Source organism: Rhinichthys klamathensis, unplaced genomic scaffold, assembly GCF_029890125.1.
Source record: "Rhinichthys klamathensis goyatoka isolate OS25496 unplaced genomic scaffold, OSU_Roscu_1.1 h1tg000033l_1, whole genome shotgun sequence".
Classification (NCBI taxonomy): Eukaryota; Metazoa; Chordata; class Actinopteri; order Cypriniformes; family Leuciscidae; genus Rhinichthys; species Rhinichthys klamathensis.
In genome coordinates, this window is record NW_026606582.1 from 1,287,286 (window position 1) to 1,305,500 (window position 18,215).

The 18,215-nt window shown below is 35.3% G+C and overlaps 1 protein-coding gene across 1 annotated transcript in view; it reads left to right on the forward strand.

The window, feature by feature from the left end:
• Positions 1-18,215, forward strand: part of kif21a (kinesin family member 21A) — a 63,621-nt gene that overhangs the window by 26,403 nt on the left and 19,003 nt on the right. The window contains exons 13-21 of the mRNA XM_056245754.1: positions 1,810-1,894; positions 1,978-2,092; positions 2,357-2,545; positions 4,628-4,827; positions 11,921-12,028; positions 12,112-12,180; positions 13,950-14,089; positions 14,165-14,309; positions 14,517-14,711. Of these exons, the coding sequence (XP_056101729.1) occupies positions 1,810-1,894; positions 1,978-2,092; positions 2,357-2,545; positions 4,628-4,827; positions 11,921-12,028; positions 12,112-12,180; positions 13,950-14,089; positions 14,165-14,309; positions 14,517-14,711 (1,246 nt within the window). The remainder of the gene's footprint in view (positions 1-1,809; positions 1,895-1,977; positions 2,093-2,356; positions 2,546-4,627; positions 4,828-11,920; positions 12,029-12,111; positions 12,181-13,949; positions 14,090-14,164; positions 14,310-14,516; positions 14,712-18,215) is intronic.

The window sequence follows — 18,215 nt, forward strand, 5'->3', positions numbered from 1 at the left end:
TATATTAAAGGTGCTGTATGTAATTTTCTTGACTGTACTAAAGCATAAAAATACCTTAAAATATTCTCCAATATTTGGAAATTGGACCGCAGTACCAAATTCAACCTCTAGCTGTCAATATTACATACTGCACCTTTAAGTTTTAGTAATTTTAGAACTTCAATTTAAAGGGTTTGTTCACCCAAAAATTTAAATTCTGGGTAACACTTTACTTGAAGGGGTGTACATAAGACTGACATGACACCTTCATAACCATGAAATGACATATGTCATGAATATGAAGTAGGGTTTTATGCATGTTTGTGACAACTGTCATTAAGTGTCTTTCGCTCAATAATGACATTTTGAATGCAAATATGACATTGTTTGAGATGTCTTTGTTATGACACCTTGACATAAACCAATACATCATAACCTGTCAGTGTCTTTGTCATGACAACTTGTCATAAACATGACATAGCAGTTTAATTATCAAACTTAAGAAACCACCTAGCTTTATTGGTTAACATTACATTAAACTGTCATGTGGTTGGTTTTGACATTGGCTGTCATGAGGCCATTATAACTGTTTAATGACAAATTCAATTTGTACCACTGTAGTTGAGGTCACGAAAAATATTCATGACACAGTTATAATGGCCTTATGACAGCCAATGTCAAAACCAGCCACCTGACAGTTTAACTTAATTTAATGTCAAGTTGTCATGACAAACACACTGACAGGTTATTATGTTATGGTTTATGTCAAGGTGTCATAACAAAGACATCTTAAACAATGTCATATTTGCATTCAAAATGTCATTATTGAGCGAAAGACACTTAATGACAGTTGTCATAAACATGCATAAACCCTACTTCATATTCATGACATATGTCATGTCATGGTTATGAAGGTGTCATGTCAGTCTTATGTACACCCCTTCAAGTAAAGTGTTACCAAATTCGGTCATTATTGACTCGCCTTCATGTCGTTCCAAACCCATACGAATCTTCGGAATACAAATGATGTATTCGCATGTTCGCTTGACTTGCGAGAACCAATGAGGTTCATTTATGGCTGAGCCGGTCTCCAACAGTCGCAATTTTTTCAACCCTGTTTGATGTTATCGCCACATGATCTTGTAGTGTGTGCACTGCAATGACAAGGTGGAACTAACCCAGCCAATCACAGAGCAGACGCTATAAACGGAAAAACCTCATCACTTGCGTGAATTTCTCTCAAGCATTTATACGAGAAAACATTTATTTTGCTGTTGGTCGGGAGTCGGGACTGCCTCTATGAGCTGCAAGATGACGAGCATCACAGCGGTTCAGTCTTACAGTCCTGTAGTGTGAATTTGCCCTTAAGTTTTCATTTAATATCCTTATTATATTGTAGCTTTTATTTCAATAAGCAAAAGTGCTTTTTAATAGTTTTCACTAATAGTTCACAGTGTTGTTCATCAGGGCGGGTCAATTTTCTGAGTAAGTGTTGAAATGTGAATGTGGACGGGCATATGCAAATTAGCTCATGCTGTCAGTGTGACGTCATACCATGAAGATTTCTGAATCAGATGTTTTAATAGTCTGGGTGAACTAGAGAGGAAGTTATGAATTGCCAATGTTTTCAAAAGAGCAAATCCGCTTTCATAATATAGCAACCATTTAACTTTTCCGTTGCATCATCTCCATCATAATACCATGTTTTCTTTCCTTCCCCCCTAATTGTCTGTTTTCTGTTTTGTTTCAGATAATCTATGCTGCATATTTTGAAAAAAGGTGTTTTTACTAAATAGATTTTTAATTTCTAGTTTTGATTTCCCCCTGCAGTGCCAACAAAGATGAAACGCTTGACGGCGAACAGAAGATTAGCGAGAGAGAGCAGTTGGAATCGACCAATCAGGAGCCAGAGATGGTATGATTGACAGGCCACTATCAGAACATGTTTTACGGCTGGAGCTCATCGTTCAGTCTTTGATATGAAATTATTTCCCATAGGAGGCCAGTGACCGTGAGGAGGGGGATGGCGAGGAAGATGAGGAGGAAGTTGAGGAAGAGGAAATGGATGCTGAGGAAAGCTCTGATGAGTCTGACTCTGAACTGGATGAGAAGGGTACTGATGTTTACTGTAAAACAATTCACTGTTTTTAAAACAGCCTTAAAGCGTCATAATACCAATATTAGGACACAAACAGTATTTCAGTACGCCAATTCTATTCGTTTTAAAGTAATGACGTTCAAATAAAATATTGGTATTTTGTTTAAATAATATAATATAGCACATATATAATATTTCATGTAAAGATATTGTCTGTTTAATGATGACCTGTATGTAAACATATTACATTTTTGTATTCATTATTGTTGTGTTGACCAGAGGACTTCCAGGCGGATCTGGCCAACATCACCTGTGAGATCGCCATCAAGCAGAAGCTGATCGACGAGCTGGAGAACAGTCAGAGACGTCTGCACACACTCAAGCAACAGTACGAACAGAAACTCATGATGCTGCAGTGCAAAATCAGAGACACACAGGTGGAGCGAGACCGCGTGCTGCAGAACATGGGTACGCTGGAAAATACCTTTTCAGTTATTAAAGGGTTAGTTCACCCAAAAATGAAAATTCTGTCAATATTTACTCACCCTCATGTTGTTCCAACCCTGTAAGACCTTCGTTCATCTTCGGAACACGAATTAAGATATTTTTGATGAAATCTGAGAGCTGGATCACTCCTCCATAGGCTTCTTCAGGGATTGAACTTGCCAGCCTCGAAAAGTTATGAAAGACATCGTTAAAATAGTCCAAGTGACTACAGTGGCTCAATCTTAAGTTTATCAAGCGACGAGAATACTTTTTGTGCGCAAAAACAAACAAAAATAACGACTTTATTTCAACTATTCATGTCCATCTCTTTGGGCCTGGAGTCAGTTCACTAGTGTATCAGCGCAGCGCTTCTGTTGTTGTACGTCACACGCATCACGCACATGACCAGTGTCGGCCAATAGTGAGCCTACGTGTGACGTAGCTCTATGGAATCACACTACGTTAACTGACTCGAGGCCCAAAGAGAAGGAAATGAATAGTTGAAATAAAGTCGTTATTTTTGTTTGTTTTTGCGCACAAAAAGTATTCTCGTCGCTTGATAAACTTAAGATTGAGCCACTGTAGTCACTTGGACTATTTTAACGATGTCTTTAATAACTTTTCGAGGCCGACAAGTTCAATCCCTGAAGAAGCCTATGGACTAGTATGGAGGAGTGATCCAGCTGTCAGATTTCATCAAAAATATTTTACTTCGTGTTCCGAAGATGAACGAAGGTCTTACGGGGTTGGAACGACATGAGGGTGAGTAAATATTGACAGAATTTTCATTTTTGGGTGAACTAACCCTTTAAAGTTTAATCATGACAGATTATGAAACATGGAACCTGCATTGAGTCATTCACAATAAGGCCAGACACATGCATCTAAGGGGCTATATGTATAATTCAGAAACCCTTGATATTAGCGACACCGGTGGCCATTAAGTGAACTGCAGTCAGCAACTTATTGCTCGTAACGTACGAGAGACTGAGGTGATTCTCCGATATACTGACCGCGAAGTTCTTTTTCGTTCTTCGCTTAGAAGTAAAAATAAGTTGGAAATACCTTTGCTGCGATGTTCTGTTAAACCTCTCAAGTGTCGCGCCCCCTTTTTTGAATAAACATGAAAATGCACAATCCGAACTTAAATGGTTGTAATTCAAGAATGCTTTGGAATGTAGATGTATGATTGGTCTTGTTTTAAAGAAGACATTTGGCAGATTTTTGTTGAAGTTAAATAAATTAAGAAAGTGAAACAGAAAAAAAGTTATAGAAGTTTGAGTTTATGAAAATGTAAAAATTTAATTATTCATATTTTATATAAAATATACTTTTTTCAAAACCTGGTGGACTTTAAAACTGCAAGAAAATCAAAGCCAAAGCTCTGAACAAGTTGTTGCAAATTTTAGGTTGATATCTCAGTAAATGAGCTTTCAGTGAGTGTGTTTAGGCGCAGTACCGAACGCTTCCACTAGAGCACAACCAGACTCCATTACTGCCCATATAAGGGCGCCTCCATTTCCATATGTGTTTTGAGTGATCTGAACCATTATTTCCACAATTTTCATACAATTTATGAAGTAGGCCTCGTATTCAGAAGTAGTAATGGAAGTTTGGCATATTTTGATATGAATTCAACCTCAATAATCACATAAAAATAACACGCATGTGCGTTATAGCTCGCTGCCACATCACAAATGGTGAATCTATAATTACTTTCTTTATATTTAAAACATTTTCAGACCTTTTTTTCAAACAAAAATGTATGGATGTTATCTTTTAAACTATTGTCATGAAAACAAACTGAGGTTTCTACCATTCTTTCATGATTTTCATGTTCATCACCATTTCAAAATAAAGGTCTTAACACGCCTTAGGAGTATGAAAAAATTATTGTTGCAAATTGATAGATTACGGCTCTTCTGTAATTTATTGTGAAAATCAATCACCATATGTGAAAACTACAGATGGTAAGCTTTCAAATGATATATAGTTTGTCAATATTAGTTTAGGATATTACTGTTTTAAATACGTAACCGCTATGGTTTTGTTTGTTGGTCTTAGGCTCTGTGGAGTCGTGCTCTGAGGACAAGAGCAAACGGATCAAAGCAGAATACGAGAAGAAACTCGGTGTGATGAACAAAGAGCTGCAGAAACTACAGGCGGCTCAGAAAGAACACGCTCGTCTGCTGAAGAACCAGTCGCAGTATGAGAAACAACTGAAGAAACTGCAGCTGGATCTGGCTGAAATGAAGAAAACCAAAGTAAGTGTCACCATGGAGACCGCACAGACATATGCTGAATCACTGAGAAACGCTGAATCACCATTACAACTCAAAATATTGCATAATAAACAGCGCCTCCCAGTGGTCAACAGACCCTTCTGCAACATACTGCAAAAAATGAAGTTGTTTATAGATGACTATACAAATAAATATTGACATATTGAACTTATTGCATTTTTATATTAATTATGAGCAATTTCCATAGTCCAAATGAAATTACATTATTTTTGTAAAGGTTTTTCTACTGCTAAATACGATGGCAATTCTAGATGTAATGTCAGCTCCAAAATTATTACCACCCTTCATTAAAATGAGCAAATATGAATTTATCAAATATATGGTAACTTTATTTTGATGGTCCCCTTTAGACATTCTGATGACTATAAGTTACTTTGCAAGTGCATGTCAACTTATTCCACTAACCCTAACAGTCTACTAATACTAAAACTAATGAGAGTGAGTCAGTCTACTAATACTAAAACTAATGAGAGTGAGTCAGTCTACTAATACTAAAACTAAAGAGAGTTAGTCAGTCTACTAATACTAAAACTCTAATGAGAGTTAGTCAGTCTACTAATACTAAAACTAATGAGAGTTAGTCAGTCTACTAATACTAAAACTCTAATGAGAGTTAGTCAGTCTACTAATACTAAAACTCTAATGAGAGTGAGTCAGTCTACTAATACTAAAACTAATGAGAGTGAGTCAGTCTACTAATACTAAAACTAAAGAGAGTTAGTCAGTCTACTAATACTAAAACTCTAATGAGAGTGAGTCAGTCTACTAATACTAAAACTAATGAGAGTGAGTCAGTCTACTAATACTAAAACTCTAATGAGAGTTAGTCAGTCTACTAATACTAAAACTCTAATGAGAGTGAGTCAGTCTACTAATACTAAAACTAATGAGAGTTAGTCAGTCTACTAATACTAAAACTCTAATGAGAGTTAGTCAGCCTACTAATACTAAAACTCTAATGAGAGTGAGTCAGTCTACTAATACTAAAACTCTAATGAGAGTGAGTCAGTCTACTAATACTAAAACTCTAATGAGAGTGAGTCAGTCTACTAATACTAAAACTAATGAGAGTGAGTCAGTCTACTAATACTAAAACTCTAATGAGAGTTAGTCAGTCTACTAATACTAAAACTCTAATGAGAGTGAGTCAGTCTACTAATACTAAAACTAATGAGAGTGAGTCAGTCTACTAATACTAAAACTCTAATGAGAGTTAGTCAGTCTACTAATACTAAAACTAATGAGAGTGAGTCAGTCTACTAATACTAAAACTCTAATGAGAGTGAGTCAGTCTACTAATACTAAAACTCTAATGAGAGTTAGTCAGTCTACTAATACTAAAACTAATGAGAGTGAGTCAGTCTACTATTCTAAAACTCTAATGAGAGTTAGTCAGTCTACTAATACTAAAACTCTAATGAGAGTGAGTCAGTCTACTAATACTAAAACTCTAATGAGAGTGAGTCAGTCTACTAATACTAAAACTCTAATGAGAGTTAGTCAGTCTACTAATACTAAAACTAATGAGAGTTAGTCAGTCTACTAATACTAAAACTCTAATGAGAGTTAGTCAGTCTACTAATACTAAAACTAATGAGAGTGAGTCAGTCTACTAATACTAAAACTAATGAGAGTGAGTCAGTCTACTAATACTAAAACTCTAATGAGAGTGAGTCAGTCTACTAATACTAAAACTCTAATGAGAGTGAGTCAGTCTACTAATACTAAAACTCTAATGAGAGTGAGTCAGTCTACTAATACTAAAACTAATGAGAGTGAGTCAGTCTACTAATACTAAAACTCTAATGAGAGTTAGTCAGTCTACTAATACTAAAACTCTAATGAGAGTGAGTCAGTCTACTAATACTAAAACTAATGAGAGTGAGTCAGTCTACTAATACTAAAACTCTAATGAGAGTTAGTCAGTCTACTAATACTAAAACTAATGAGAGTGAGTCAGTCTACTAATACTAAAACTCTAATGAGAGTGAGTCAGTCTACTAATACTAAAACTCTAATGAGAGTGAGTCAGTCTACTAATACTAAAACTCTAATGAGAGTTAGTCAGTCTACTAATACTAAAACTAATGAGAGTTAGTCAGTCTACTAATACTAAAACTCTAATGAGAGTTAGTCAGTCTACTAATACTAAAACTAATGAGAGTGAGTCAGTCTACTAATACTAAAACTAATGAGAGTGAGTCAGTCTACTAATACTAAAACTCTAATGAGAGTGAGTCAGTCTACTAATACTAAAACTAATGAGAGTGAGTCAGTCTACTAATACTAAAACTCTAATGAGAGTGAGTCAGTCTACTAATACTAAAACTAATGAGAGTGAGTCAGTCTACTAATACTAAAACTAATGAGAGTGAGTCAGTCTACTAATACTAAAACTCTAATGAGAGTGAGTCAGTCTACTAATACTAAAACTAATGAGAGTGAGTCAGTCTACTAATACTAAAACTCTAATGAGAGTGAGTCAGTCTACTAATACTAAAACTCTAATGAGAGTGAGTCAGTCTACTAATACTAAAACTCTAATGAGAGTGAGTCAGTCTACTAATACTAAAACTCTAATGAGAGTGAGTCAGTCTACTAATACTAAAACTCTAATGAGAGTGAGTCAGTCTACTAATACTAAAACTAATGAGAGTTAGTCAGTCTACTAATACTAAAACTAATGAGAGTGAGTCAGTCTACTAATACTAAAACTCTAATGAGAGTTAGTCAGTCTACTAATACTAAAACTAATGAGAGTGAGTCAGTCTACTAATACTAAAACTCTAATGAGAGTGAGTCAGTCTACTAATACTAAAACTAATGAGAGTGAGTCAGTCTACTAATACTAAAACTCTAATGAGAGTGAGTCAGTCTACTAATACTAAAACTCTAATGAGAGTTAGTCAGTCTACTAATACTAAAACTCTAATGAGAGTGAGTCAGTCTACTAATACTAAAACTCTAATGAGAGTGAGTCAGTCTACTAATACTAAAACTCTAATGAGAGTGAGTCAGTCTACTAATACTAAAACTCTAATGAGAGTGAGTCAGTCTACTAATACTAAAACTCTAATGAGAGTGAGTCAGTCTACTAATACTAAAACTCTAATGAGAGTTAGTCAGTCTACTAATACTAAAACTCTGATGAGAGTGAGTCAGTCTACTAATACTAAAACTAATGAGAGTGAGTCAGTCTACTAATACTAAAACTCTAATGAGAGTTAGTCAGTCTACTAATACTAAAACTCTAATGAGAGTGAGTCAGTCTACTAATACTAAAACTAATGAGAGTGAGTCAGTCTACTAATACTAAAACTCTAATGAGAGTTAGTCAGTCTACTAATACTAAAACTAATGAGAGTGAGTCAGTCTACTAATACTAAAACTCTAATGAGAGTGAGTCAGTCTACTAATACTAAAACTCTAATGAGAGTGAGTCAGTCTACTAATACTAAAACTCTAATGAGAGTTAGTCAGTCTACTAATACTAAAACTAATGAGAGTTAGTCAGTCTACTAATACTAAAACTCTAATGAGAGTTAGTCAGTCTACTAATACTAAAACTAATGAGAGTGAGTCAGTCTACTAATACTAAAACTAATGAGAGTGAGTCAGTCTACTAATACTAAAACTCTAATGAGAGTGAGTCAGTCTACTAATACTAAAACTAATGAGAGTGAGTCAGTCTACTAATACTAAAACTCTAATGAGAGTGAGTCAGTCTACTAATACTAAAACTAATGAGAGTGAGTCAGTCTACTAATACTAAAACTAATGAGAGTGAGTCAGTCTACTAATACTAAAACTCTAATGAGAGTGAGTCAGTCTACTAATACTAAAACTAATGAGAGTGAGTCAGTCTACTAATACTAAAACTCTAATGAGAGTGAGTCAGTCTACTAATACTAAAACTCTAATGAGAGTGAGTCAGTCTACTAATACTAAAACTCTAATGAGAGTGAGTCAGTCTACTAATACTAAAACTCTAATGAGAGTGAGTCAGTCTACTAATACTAAAACTAATGAGAGTTAGTCAGTCTACTAATACTAAAACTAATGAGAGTGAGTCAGTCTACTAATACTAAAACTCTAATGAGAGTTAGTCAGTCTACTAATACTAAAACTAATGAGAGTGAGTCAGTCTACTAATACTAAAACTCTAATGAGAGTGAGTCAGTCTACTAATACTAAAACTAATGAGAGTGAGTCAGTCTACTAATACTAAAACTCTAATGAGAGTTAGTCAGTCTACTAATACTAAAACTCTAATGAGAGTGAGTCAGTCTACTAATACTAAAACTCTAATGAGAGTTAGTCAGTCTACTAATACTAAAACTCTAATGAGAGTGAGTCAGTCTACTAATACTAAAACTCTAATGAGAGTGAGTCAGTCTACTAATACTAAAACTCTAATGAGAGTGAGTCAGTCTACTAATACTAAAACTCTAATGAGAGTTAGTCAGTCTACTAATACTAAAACTCTGATGAGAGTGAGTCAGTCTACTAATACTAAAACTCTAATGAGAGTGAGTCAGTCTACTAATACTAAAACTAATGAGAGTGAGTCAGTCTACTAATACTAAAACTAATGAGAGTGAGTCAGTCTACTAATACTAAAACTAATGAGAGTGAGTCAGTCTACTAATACTAAAACTCTAATGAGAGTGAGTCAGTCTACTAATACTAAAACTCTAATGAGAGTGAGTCAGTCTACTAATACTAAAACTAATGAGAGTGAGTCAGTCTACTAATACTAAAACTAATGAGAGTGAGTCAGTCTACTAATACTAAAACTCTAATGAGAGTGAGTCAGTCTACTAATACTAAAACTAATGAGAGTGAGTCAGTCTACTAATACTAAAACTCTAATGAGAGTGAGTCAGTCTACTAATACTAAAACTAATGAGAGTTAGTCAGTCTACTAATACTAAAACTAATGAGAGTGAGTCAGTCTACTAATACTAAAACTCTAATGAGAGTTAGTCAGTCTACTAATACTAAAACTCTAATGAGAGTGAGTCAGTCTACTAATACTAAAACTCTAATGAGAGTGAGTCAGTCTACTAATACTAAAACTAATGAGAGTGAGTCAGTCTACTAATACTAAAACTAATGAGAGTGAGTCAGTCTACTAATACTAAAACTCTAATGAGAGTGAGTCAGTCTACTAATACTAAAACTAATGAGAGTGAGTCAGTCTACTAATACTAAAACTAATGAGAGTTAGTCAGTCTACTAATACTAAAACTCTAATGAGAGTGAGTCAGTCTACTAATACTAAAACTAATGAGAGTGAGTCAGTCTACTAATACTAAAACTCTAATGAGAGTTAGTCAGTCTACTAATACTAAAACTCTAATGAGAGTGAGTCAGTCTACTAATACTAAAACTCTAATGAGAGTGAGTCAGTCTACTAATACTAAAACTAATGAGAGTGAGTCAGTCTACTAATACTAAAACTCTAATGAGAGTGAGTCAGTCTACTAATACTAAAACTCTAATGAGAGTGAGTCAGTCTACTAATACTAAAACTAATGAGAGTGAGTCAGTCTACTAATACTAAAACTAATGAGAGTTAGTCAGTCTACTAATACTAAAACTCTAATGAGAGTGAGTCAGTCTACTAATACTAAAACTAATGAGAGTGAGTCAGTCTACTAATACTAAAACTCTAATGAGAGTTAGTCAGTCTACTAATACTAAAACTCTAATGAGAGTGAGTCAGTCTACTAATACTAAAACTAATGAGAGTGAGTCAGTCTACTAATACTAAAACTCTAATGAGAGTGAGTCAGTCTACTAATACTAAAACTCTAATGAGAGTGAGTCAGTCTACTAATACTAAAACTAATGAGAGTGAGTCAGTCTACTAATACTAAAACTCTAATGAGAGTGAGTCAGTCTACTAATACTAAAACTAATGAGAGTGAGTCAGTCTACTAATACTAAAACTAATGAGAGTGAGTCAGTCTACTAATACTAAAACTCTAATGAGAGTGAGTCAGTCTACTAATACTAAAACTCTAATGAGAGTGAGTCAGTCTACTAATACTAAAACTCTAATGAGAGTTAGTCAGTCTACTAATACTAAAACTAATGAGAGTGAGTCAGTCTACTAATACTAAAACTCTAATGAGAGTGAGTCAGTCTACTAATACTAAAACTCTAATGAGAGTGAGTCAGTCTACTAATACTAAAACTAATGAGAGTGAGTCAGTCTACTAATACTAAAACTCTAATGAGAGTGAGTCAGTCTACTAATACTAAAACTCTAATGAGAGTTAGTCAGTCTACTAATACTAAAACTCTAATGAGAGTGAGTCAGTCTACTAATACTAAAACTCTAATGAGAGTGAGTCAGTCTACTAATACTAAAACTCTAATGAGAGTGAGTCAGTCTACTAATACTAAAACTCTAATGAGAGTTAGTCAGTCTACTAATACTAAAACTCTAATGAGAGTGAGTCGACATGTAGGTTAGATTAACAGAATGTCTAAAGGGGACCATCAAAATAAAGTGTAACCAAATATATAAGCTAAAATTAGGACTGTCGGCCAAAATCAAATTAATAACATACAGTATGGCAGTTTATGTACTTGAATTCGTCATAGTTACTCAATTAGTTTTCTCTCATAATCAATGAGATAATTAAATGAGACAATTAAGATGAGAATGAAGATTTCTATTTTACGCTTAAATTCCGACTGTAATTCTGGATCTTGTTTCCTGCCTTAATTCAAATTGGAATTAATTTCTGAATGACACACAGCTGTTACTCACGTTACATTGTTGCATGAGTTTAATGTTACACTTAGAAGTTAACAGTCAAGGCGAATGCCAAGCGTTGTAGGAACAGCATCTCATGTAGTTTGCTATGTTCTTATGTATAGAGTAAATGTCCATCCTGTCCACAGTACACATATGAGCAGTATAGTAGCTATTCTAAACCGCTCCATACTCTTCACAGTGACAGGAGAAATCGCTCTAATTGTCACTATCCACTTTCTGTAGCACAAACCCTCCAGCTAAACTAGTGTTGTCTGTTGTCAGGTGCGTCTGATGAAGCAGATGAAGGAGCAGCAGGAGAAGAACCGAATGGCCGAATCCCGCAGGAACCGAGAGATCGCCACACTGAAGAAGGACCAGCGGAAACAGGAGGTGCATGATGGGAAAATAACACTGGCACAGCATGAAACTGACAGTGAAATATGTTCAATGTGATGTTCTTTCCTCTTGTACAGCACCAGATGAAACTGCTTGAAGCTCAAAAGAGACAACAGGAACTCATTCTGCGCAGGAAAACCGAGGAGGTACGGTTTCCAGATGAACTGTTTCTACAAAGTGTGACACTAATCGCACAATAAAATAATGTTTAAAATATTTATTGTTTAAACTTTTATTATTAGAATCCTAGTGTTTTACATTTTGTTTCCTTAAACATGCATTTACCCTGAAAATAAATAACTTTTTATAAATTCTTTGTTATGAAATGCATCAATCAATCAATCAATCAATCAATCAATCAAAATAAAGACCGGCTTGTCTAATGGGCAGAGGAAGATCACTCCACAGTTTAGGAGCTGACGCAGAAAAGCACGATCCCTCTGATCTTACGCGTATGCACTTCAGTGTTGTTATTGTTGATTAAACCTTTAAAAGGAATTATTGTTAATTAGAATACAAATTAGATGAAACTAGGGATGTCCGAGTAGATCTCAAGGATAGTTTTTTTTTCACTTATTGGTATCGGCTATACTTAGGTGTTTTCCAACCGTCATTAAAAGGTAAAGAAGTTTAAATGTGTGTGTGTGTGTGTGTGTGATGCACGAGAACCAATGAGTTCTGTTCTAGCGCGTCACACGCACACGTTCAAGCTTCTGTGTTTAGCATATTTGATGCACACTTTTGTAACGAATCATTTGAAAGTAAATTATTTACGGTTTATTTGAAGAGTTTGGTTCCAAAACGCAATAAATCCATTTAGATTAATTTGAGTAAAAATGTGTTTTCTTTACCAAGAAAGTGGAAAGATGAAAACCACTATTTTCTGTTTCAAACGTTCACATAGCATTTGTAGGTCATAATAACAAAACAAAATTAAAATCCAGGTTTTGATTTTCAAAGATGTATTATAAAAACAGATTATTTTTTTCCCCAAAATGCAATAAATCCATTTAAAAAAATAAATAAAAATGCAATTAATCCATTGAATCAATATAAAAGTTTGTTTTTTTCATATTGAAACTGTTGAAAATACACAACAACGTAAGTTTATTAGTATAATATTTTTATTAAGAACTGTAAAGAAGATTGAAAACATTTGTCCTCCTCCCGAGTGCCTCGTCTTCTTAATCTCCTCACGTAAATGATTCGATTTCGATGCCTTACGTTTCTTACCCAACCACAGGTTCATCAATGCCGTCAAAATTATTCATTTTTTTGTTTGTTTGTTGATCGAAAAGTACAAAATAGATGAGAAAAACTAGGAAGCCGGGTGTATTTGAGGCGCTGCCGTTACTGTTTACATTGCGTGGAATGGTGCGTTGTGATTGGTTGAGAGTGGAATGGTGCGTTGTGATTGGTTTAGAGCGGATATATCGCATTCTGCAGAGAAGGGAGACTGGCGTTTGTCGCGGTTTGGAAAGAAAGGGAGAAAACATGACAGAATAACACGGCGGATATCGCATTTTACTTAATTAAAACTGAAATTATAAAATTAATAGCTAATTCAAAATATTCAATTGATACAATATTAGTATATAAATAATAGTAAAATAGCAATGCTGAACTTGTATACTATAATACTTTTTAAGTGCCCAGATTCTTTTGGGGCCACTATGGTTTTATATTTATTATCTAAATACTTTTAGGTAATACATTTGAATATCATATAGATTTAATTTTAAGTGAGTGGAAAAGGATCATATAAATGTTCATGCTTTAATTTAGCCCTGCAGATAACAACTATTTTGATTGTCAATTCATCTGTTGATTATAATTTTTTTTTTATTTGCCTATTCATTTAGTCAATATCAGATTTTGAAAGGTTTCCAGTAGTGATTACTGCTGTGTCTCTCAGGTAACCGCTCTAAGGAGACAGGTACGGCCTATATCAGGAAAGGTCACACGAAAGGTCAATCTCGAGTCAAACCAGGACTTCTCTCACAGACCTCCCGCGGGTCGGACTTACTCGGGCTCAGGAGCACCTAACGGAACCAGGTGCATTATACAGGCCTCGTGCAAATGTGTTCATATGACTTTATTATGCCTGTGACTGACAATTGTTTGCTTTAGATTATACTATCGCAGGCCGGCTGGGATATACTCCACTCGAATGGCTCGTGGGAAATGGCAGAGTCTGGAACGCCGTATCTCCGATATTATCATGCAGCGCGTTACAATTTCCAACATGGAGACTGACATGAATCGTCTTCTAAAGGTACAAATCAACCCGTTATCCTGAGAAACACCTACTTTACAATGTCAAATCTGCCTTAATGCTAATACTGTAGATACAAACTGATCATATTTAGTAAAAAAACCTTTTATATGATACTTTTTTGAAATGTAACTGCATTTATATTCCTAAAATAAAAGCTCTGTACAAACTTGTTTAGCTTCTCATTGTTTGAAATCCCGCCCACAGCAACGTGAAGAGCTGACCCGCCGGCGGGATAAGATCAACCGGAAGAGAGAGAGACTGCTGGCGGAAGAACCGGAGGTAGAAAAAGATGTTCAGTCTCTGAACGAGGAGCTGGAGTCTCTGCTGGCCAACATCGACTACATCAACGACAGCATCTCTGACTGCCAGGCCAACATCATGCAGATGGAGGAAGCAAAGGTGAGGCAGCTCCCACTGCTCCCGAAGCCCTGAGTCTCTGTTCAAGTTCCTCTGACAAAATGCGTTACGCCCATGCAACTTTGTGTACATTAAAGGGATGGTTTAAAGGGATAGTTCACTTTGAAATTAATTTTTGGTATGTTTTAGCGTACCTCAAGGGCATCCAAGATGTAGGTGTCTTTGTTTCCGCAGTATTTTCAATTTTGATATTTTTAGGCCAAACCGTTCTTGTCTGTCAGTCATATAATGCAGGTCTATGGTCACCACCTCAAAGAGCATGCACAGAGAAGTCCAAATTAAACATGATTTAATGACTCGTAAATGTAAGTACACATTGATGGCCTACGACACGAAACGAGCGGTTTGTGTGAGAAAACGAACAGTATTTATATCGTTTTTACCTCTTGTAACTACAGCCACGTCCAAGTGATCTGAGGGCGCCGGCGCTTCGGTCTTTTCCGGAAAGCGCCGGAAGTGATCTCTCGCGCGTGTACGTCACTCATACAATTGTTTTATTTTTTTTATTGTTTTCTTTTACGACGGTTTAAACATCCCGGATAAGCGCAAATTAGTACCATTTTAATTAGCCGTCTTACCTACAATCTCTGTACTGTGTAAACAATGAGTGACGTACACGCGCGAGAGATCACTTCCGGCGCTTTCCGGAAAAGACCGAAGCGCCCGCGCCGTCAGATCACTTGGACGTGGCTGTGTTTATAAGAGGTAAAAACGATATAAATACTGTTCGTTTTCTCACACAAACCGCTCGTTTCGTGTCTTAGGCCATCAATGTGTACTTACATTTACGAGTCATTAAATCATGTTTAATTTGGACTTCTCTGTGCATGCTCTTTGAGGTGGTGACCATAGACCTGCATTATATGACTGACAGACAAGAACGGTTTGACCTAAAAATATCAAAATTGAAACTACTGCGGAAACAAAGACACCTACATCTTGGATGCCCTTGAGGTAAGCTAAAACATACCAAAAATTAATTTCAAAGTGAACTATCCCTTTAATGCCCTTTTCACAAGATGTAAAATAAGTCTCCGATGTCCCCAGAGTGTGTATGTGAATTTTTAGCTCAAAATGGCCCACAGATATTTTTATAAAACATGTTAAAATTGTCACTTTTTGAGGGAAAGCAAAAACGCACCGTTTTTTGTCTGTCCCTTTAAATGCAAATGAGCTACTGCTCTCGACGCAGGGGGCGGAGCTTCAACAGCTTGTGTCCTGAAAATTTCAAAACTTTTAGCCTTTTATGTTCAAACCGGAGTCAGACAATGATGGAGAGATTCAGTGAGAAAAAGTGACAACATGTAGACAACTTATGGTTAGTTGACGAATTTATGTACAGGGTTCCCGCGGATCCTTAAAAAGTCTTAAAAAGTCTTGAATTAGATTTTTTAAATTTAAGACCATAAAAAGTCTTATAAAGTCTTATTTTTACTTATGAAAGGTCTTAAATTTTAGATGACACTTTGACTTAGACATATCTAAAAGCTTTCCAAATTAAAACTATCTAATTAGCGTACGTATTTTTATTTATTTATTATTCTATCTTTGTGGAGTTGCTAGTTCACGTGACATTTCGCGTCACTCGCGAGTCGCGGCAGCATAACTGTCTCCTGCACGCGAGAGGAGAGGAGAGGAGAAGAAAGGTCGTAAATGTCAGTTCAGTTGTAAGTTCATTCTTTATGTGCGTATGGTGTGCGATGTGTATTGCCTATTATGATATTGTAATCATTGTTTTAACAATGTACGAGGCACTGCGAGCTGACATCGCATTTGTCTCGTGCTTTCACTGCGTGATGTGTGTAGTGTAACTGTTATGTCCCCAAATTAGTTTTTGTCTTATATTTATATCATATTATGTTATTATATTGGAATATCACATCAGAAAGAGTGCCGTTTTCCCGTGCACGATTCCAAGTGTGATATTTATGTTATACAACTGTTAAATTAACAATAAGTTAACATTGAAACTACTTTTTAGACACAATATTGTCAATATTGTTTGTTTTCCCTTTATTTCGCCGACTATAATTTCAAAATGAAACCGTAGCAGAGTCTCAATGCAACCGACAGCGATGATTTCTTGACTGAAATCCGCGTTTTGAACGAATCACTTGCTTCTTTCCCGAATGAATCAGCCGTTTGAACGAATCGGTTGAATGAATGACTCCCTCAACTCACTTATTAAGACAGTGATTTGCCGCTGTGGTTTCATATTTAAAGTACCCTTTAAATAAAATGTTAAAATTATAAATCATTTCATTTTTAAATATTGAATATTGATTTTAAAATATATATCTCATAGCTTTATTTATGCAGTTGTAAATGGAGTGTAAATATATTAATGCCACTTCTGATGCCGCTTCTGTGTCACCTCTGCACTGCAAAGATGGATTTTGATTGAATGATATAATTTGACTGGTAACAGTGGTACTGTATGATTATTATATAATTAAGTATTATTGTATAATAATTACTGTATAATTTAATTTGAATGATAGCATTTGACATTAAAGGTGATGCATAACTCTAAATAAATTTAGAAAAAATGTCCATATATAGGTGAAAATGCCCCTGAAAAAATCAATTTAAGGTGGCAAATATTGCCCCTTAATCAAAATATTAATTTCTGCCACTGCTGTGAACCGACCACTGCATAGAATATGAAAAATATGAATATCTTCGTGAGTCAGCAAGACACCAGCACAAAAACACAATCAGTAAAATATCATCTAATTATTATCAACAAAACGTTGAAAATATCAAGATATATTTTGTCAATACTGCACAGCCCTAATGTACGGTATTAATTTTGATTTCTTAAGGTCTTAAAAAGGTCTTAAAAAGCCTTAAATTTGACTTTCAAAAGTGTGCAGGAACCCTGTATGTAGCTTATGTGTAGTTATCTTCTAGTCATTGATTAGCATATTCCGTCATGATAATCTATAAATCTTGTTCCGGGGCGGGGTTTATGTAAATATTGGGGTTGGTGATGTCACTAACCCGGGAGGAATGTTGTGTAGTCCCTTCCAGACGTTTGTTGTAGTCCTTAAAATGCTGTTTCTTTATAAGAAAATGTCTTTCTTTGCTGTGAACTTTGAGTGTCGTGACTTTACTGATGTTGTTTATCCTCAAACAGCAACATTACACCCTAACTAAAGTTAGAAAAGTGAAAGCGCTAAGATGAGTGATAATTATCTGTTGCGATGTTTAATGTGAAAATAAACATCATTTGGTTAGATTAGATGTATATTTTATCTCATTCAAACGTAATCATGATCACTGTAACTGTGAACAACCCACAAACAACTGTATACAAACCACTCCTCAATAATAGCAGTGGAGCCTCAGCTACGTTTTACTGCCTTTATTTAATTCAGATTTCTGGAAGTGCAGGAGTGATGCGCAAGGGCTGGTGGGTAAAGTGATTCCTGTGAAGTGATGTATCGGTGTACTCTTATTCCCTTTGCCCTTTGAACTGAACAT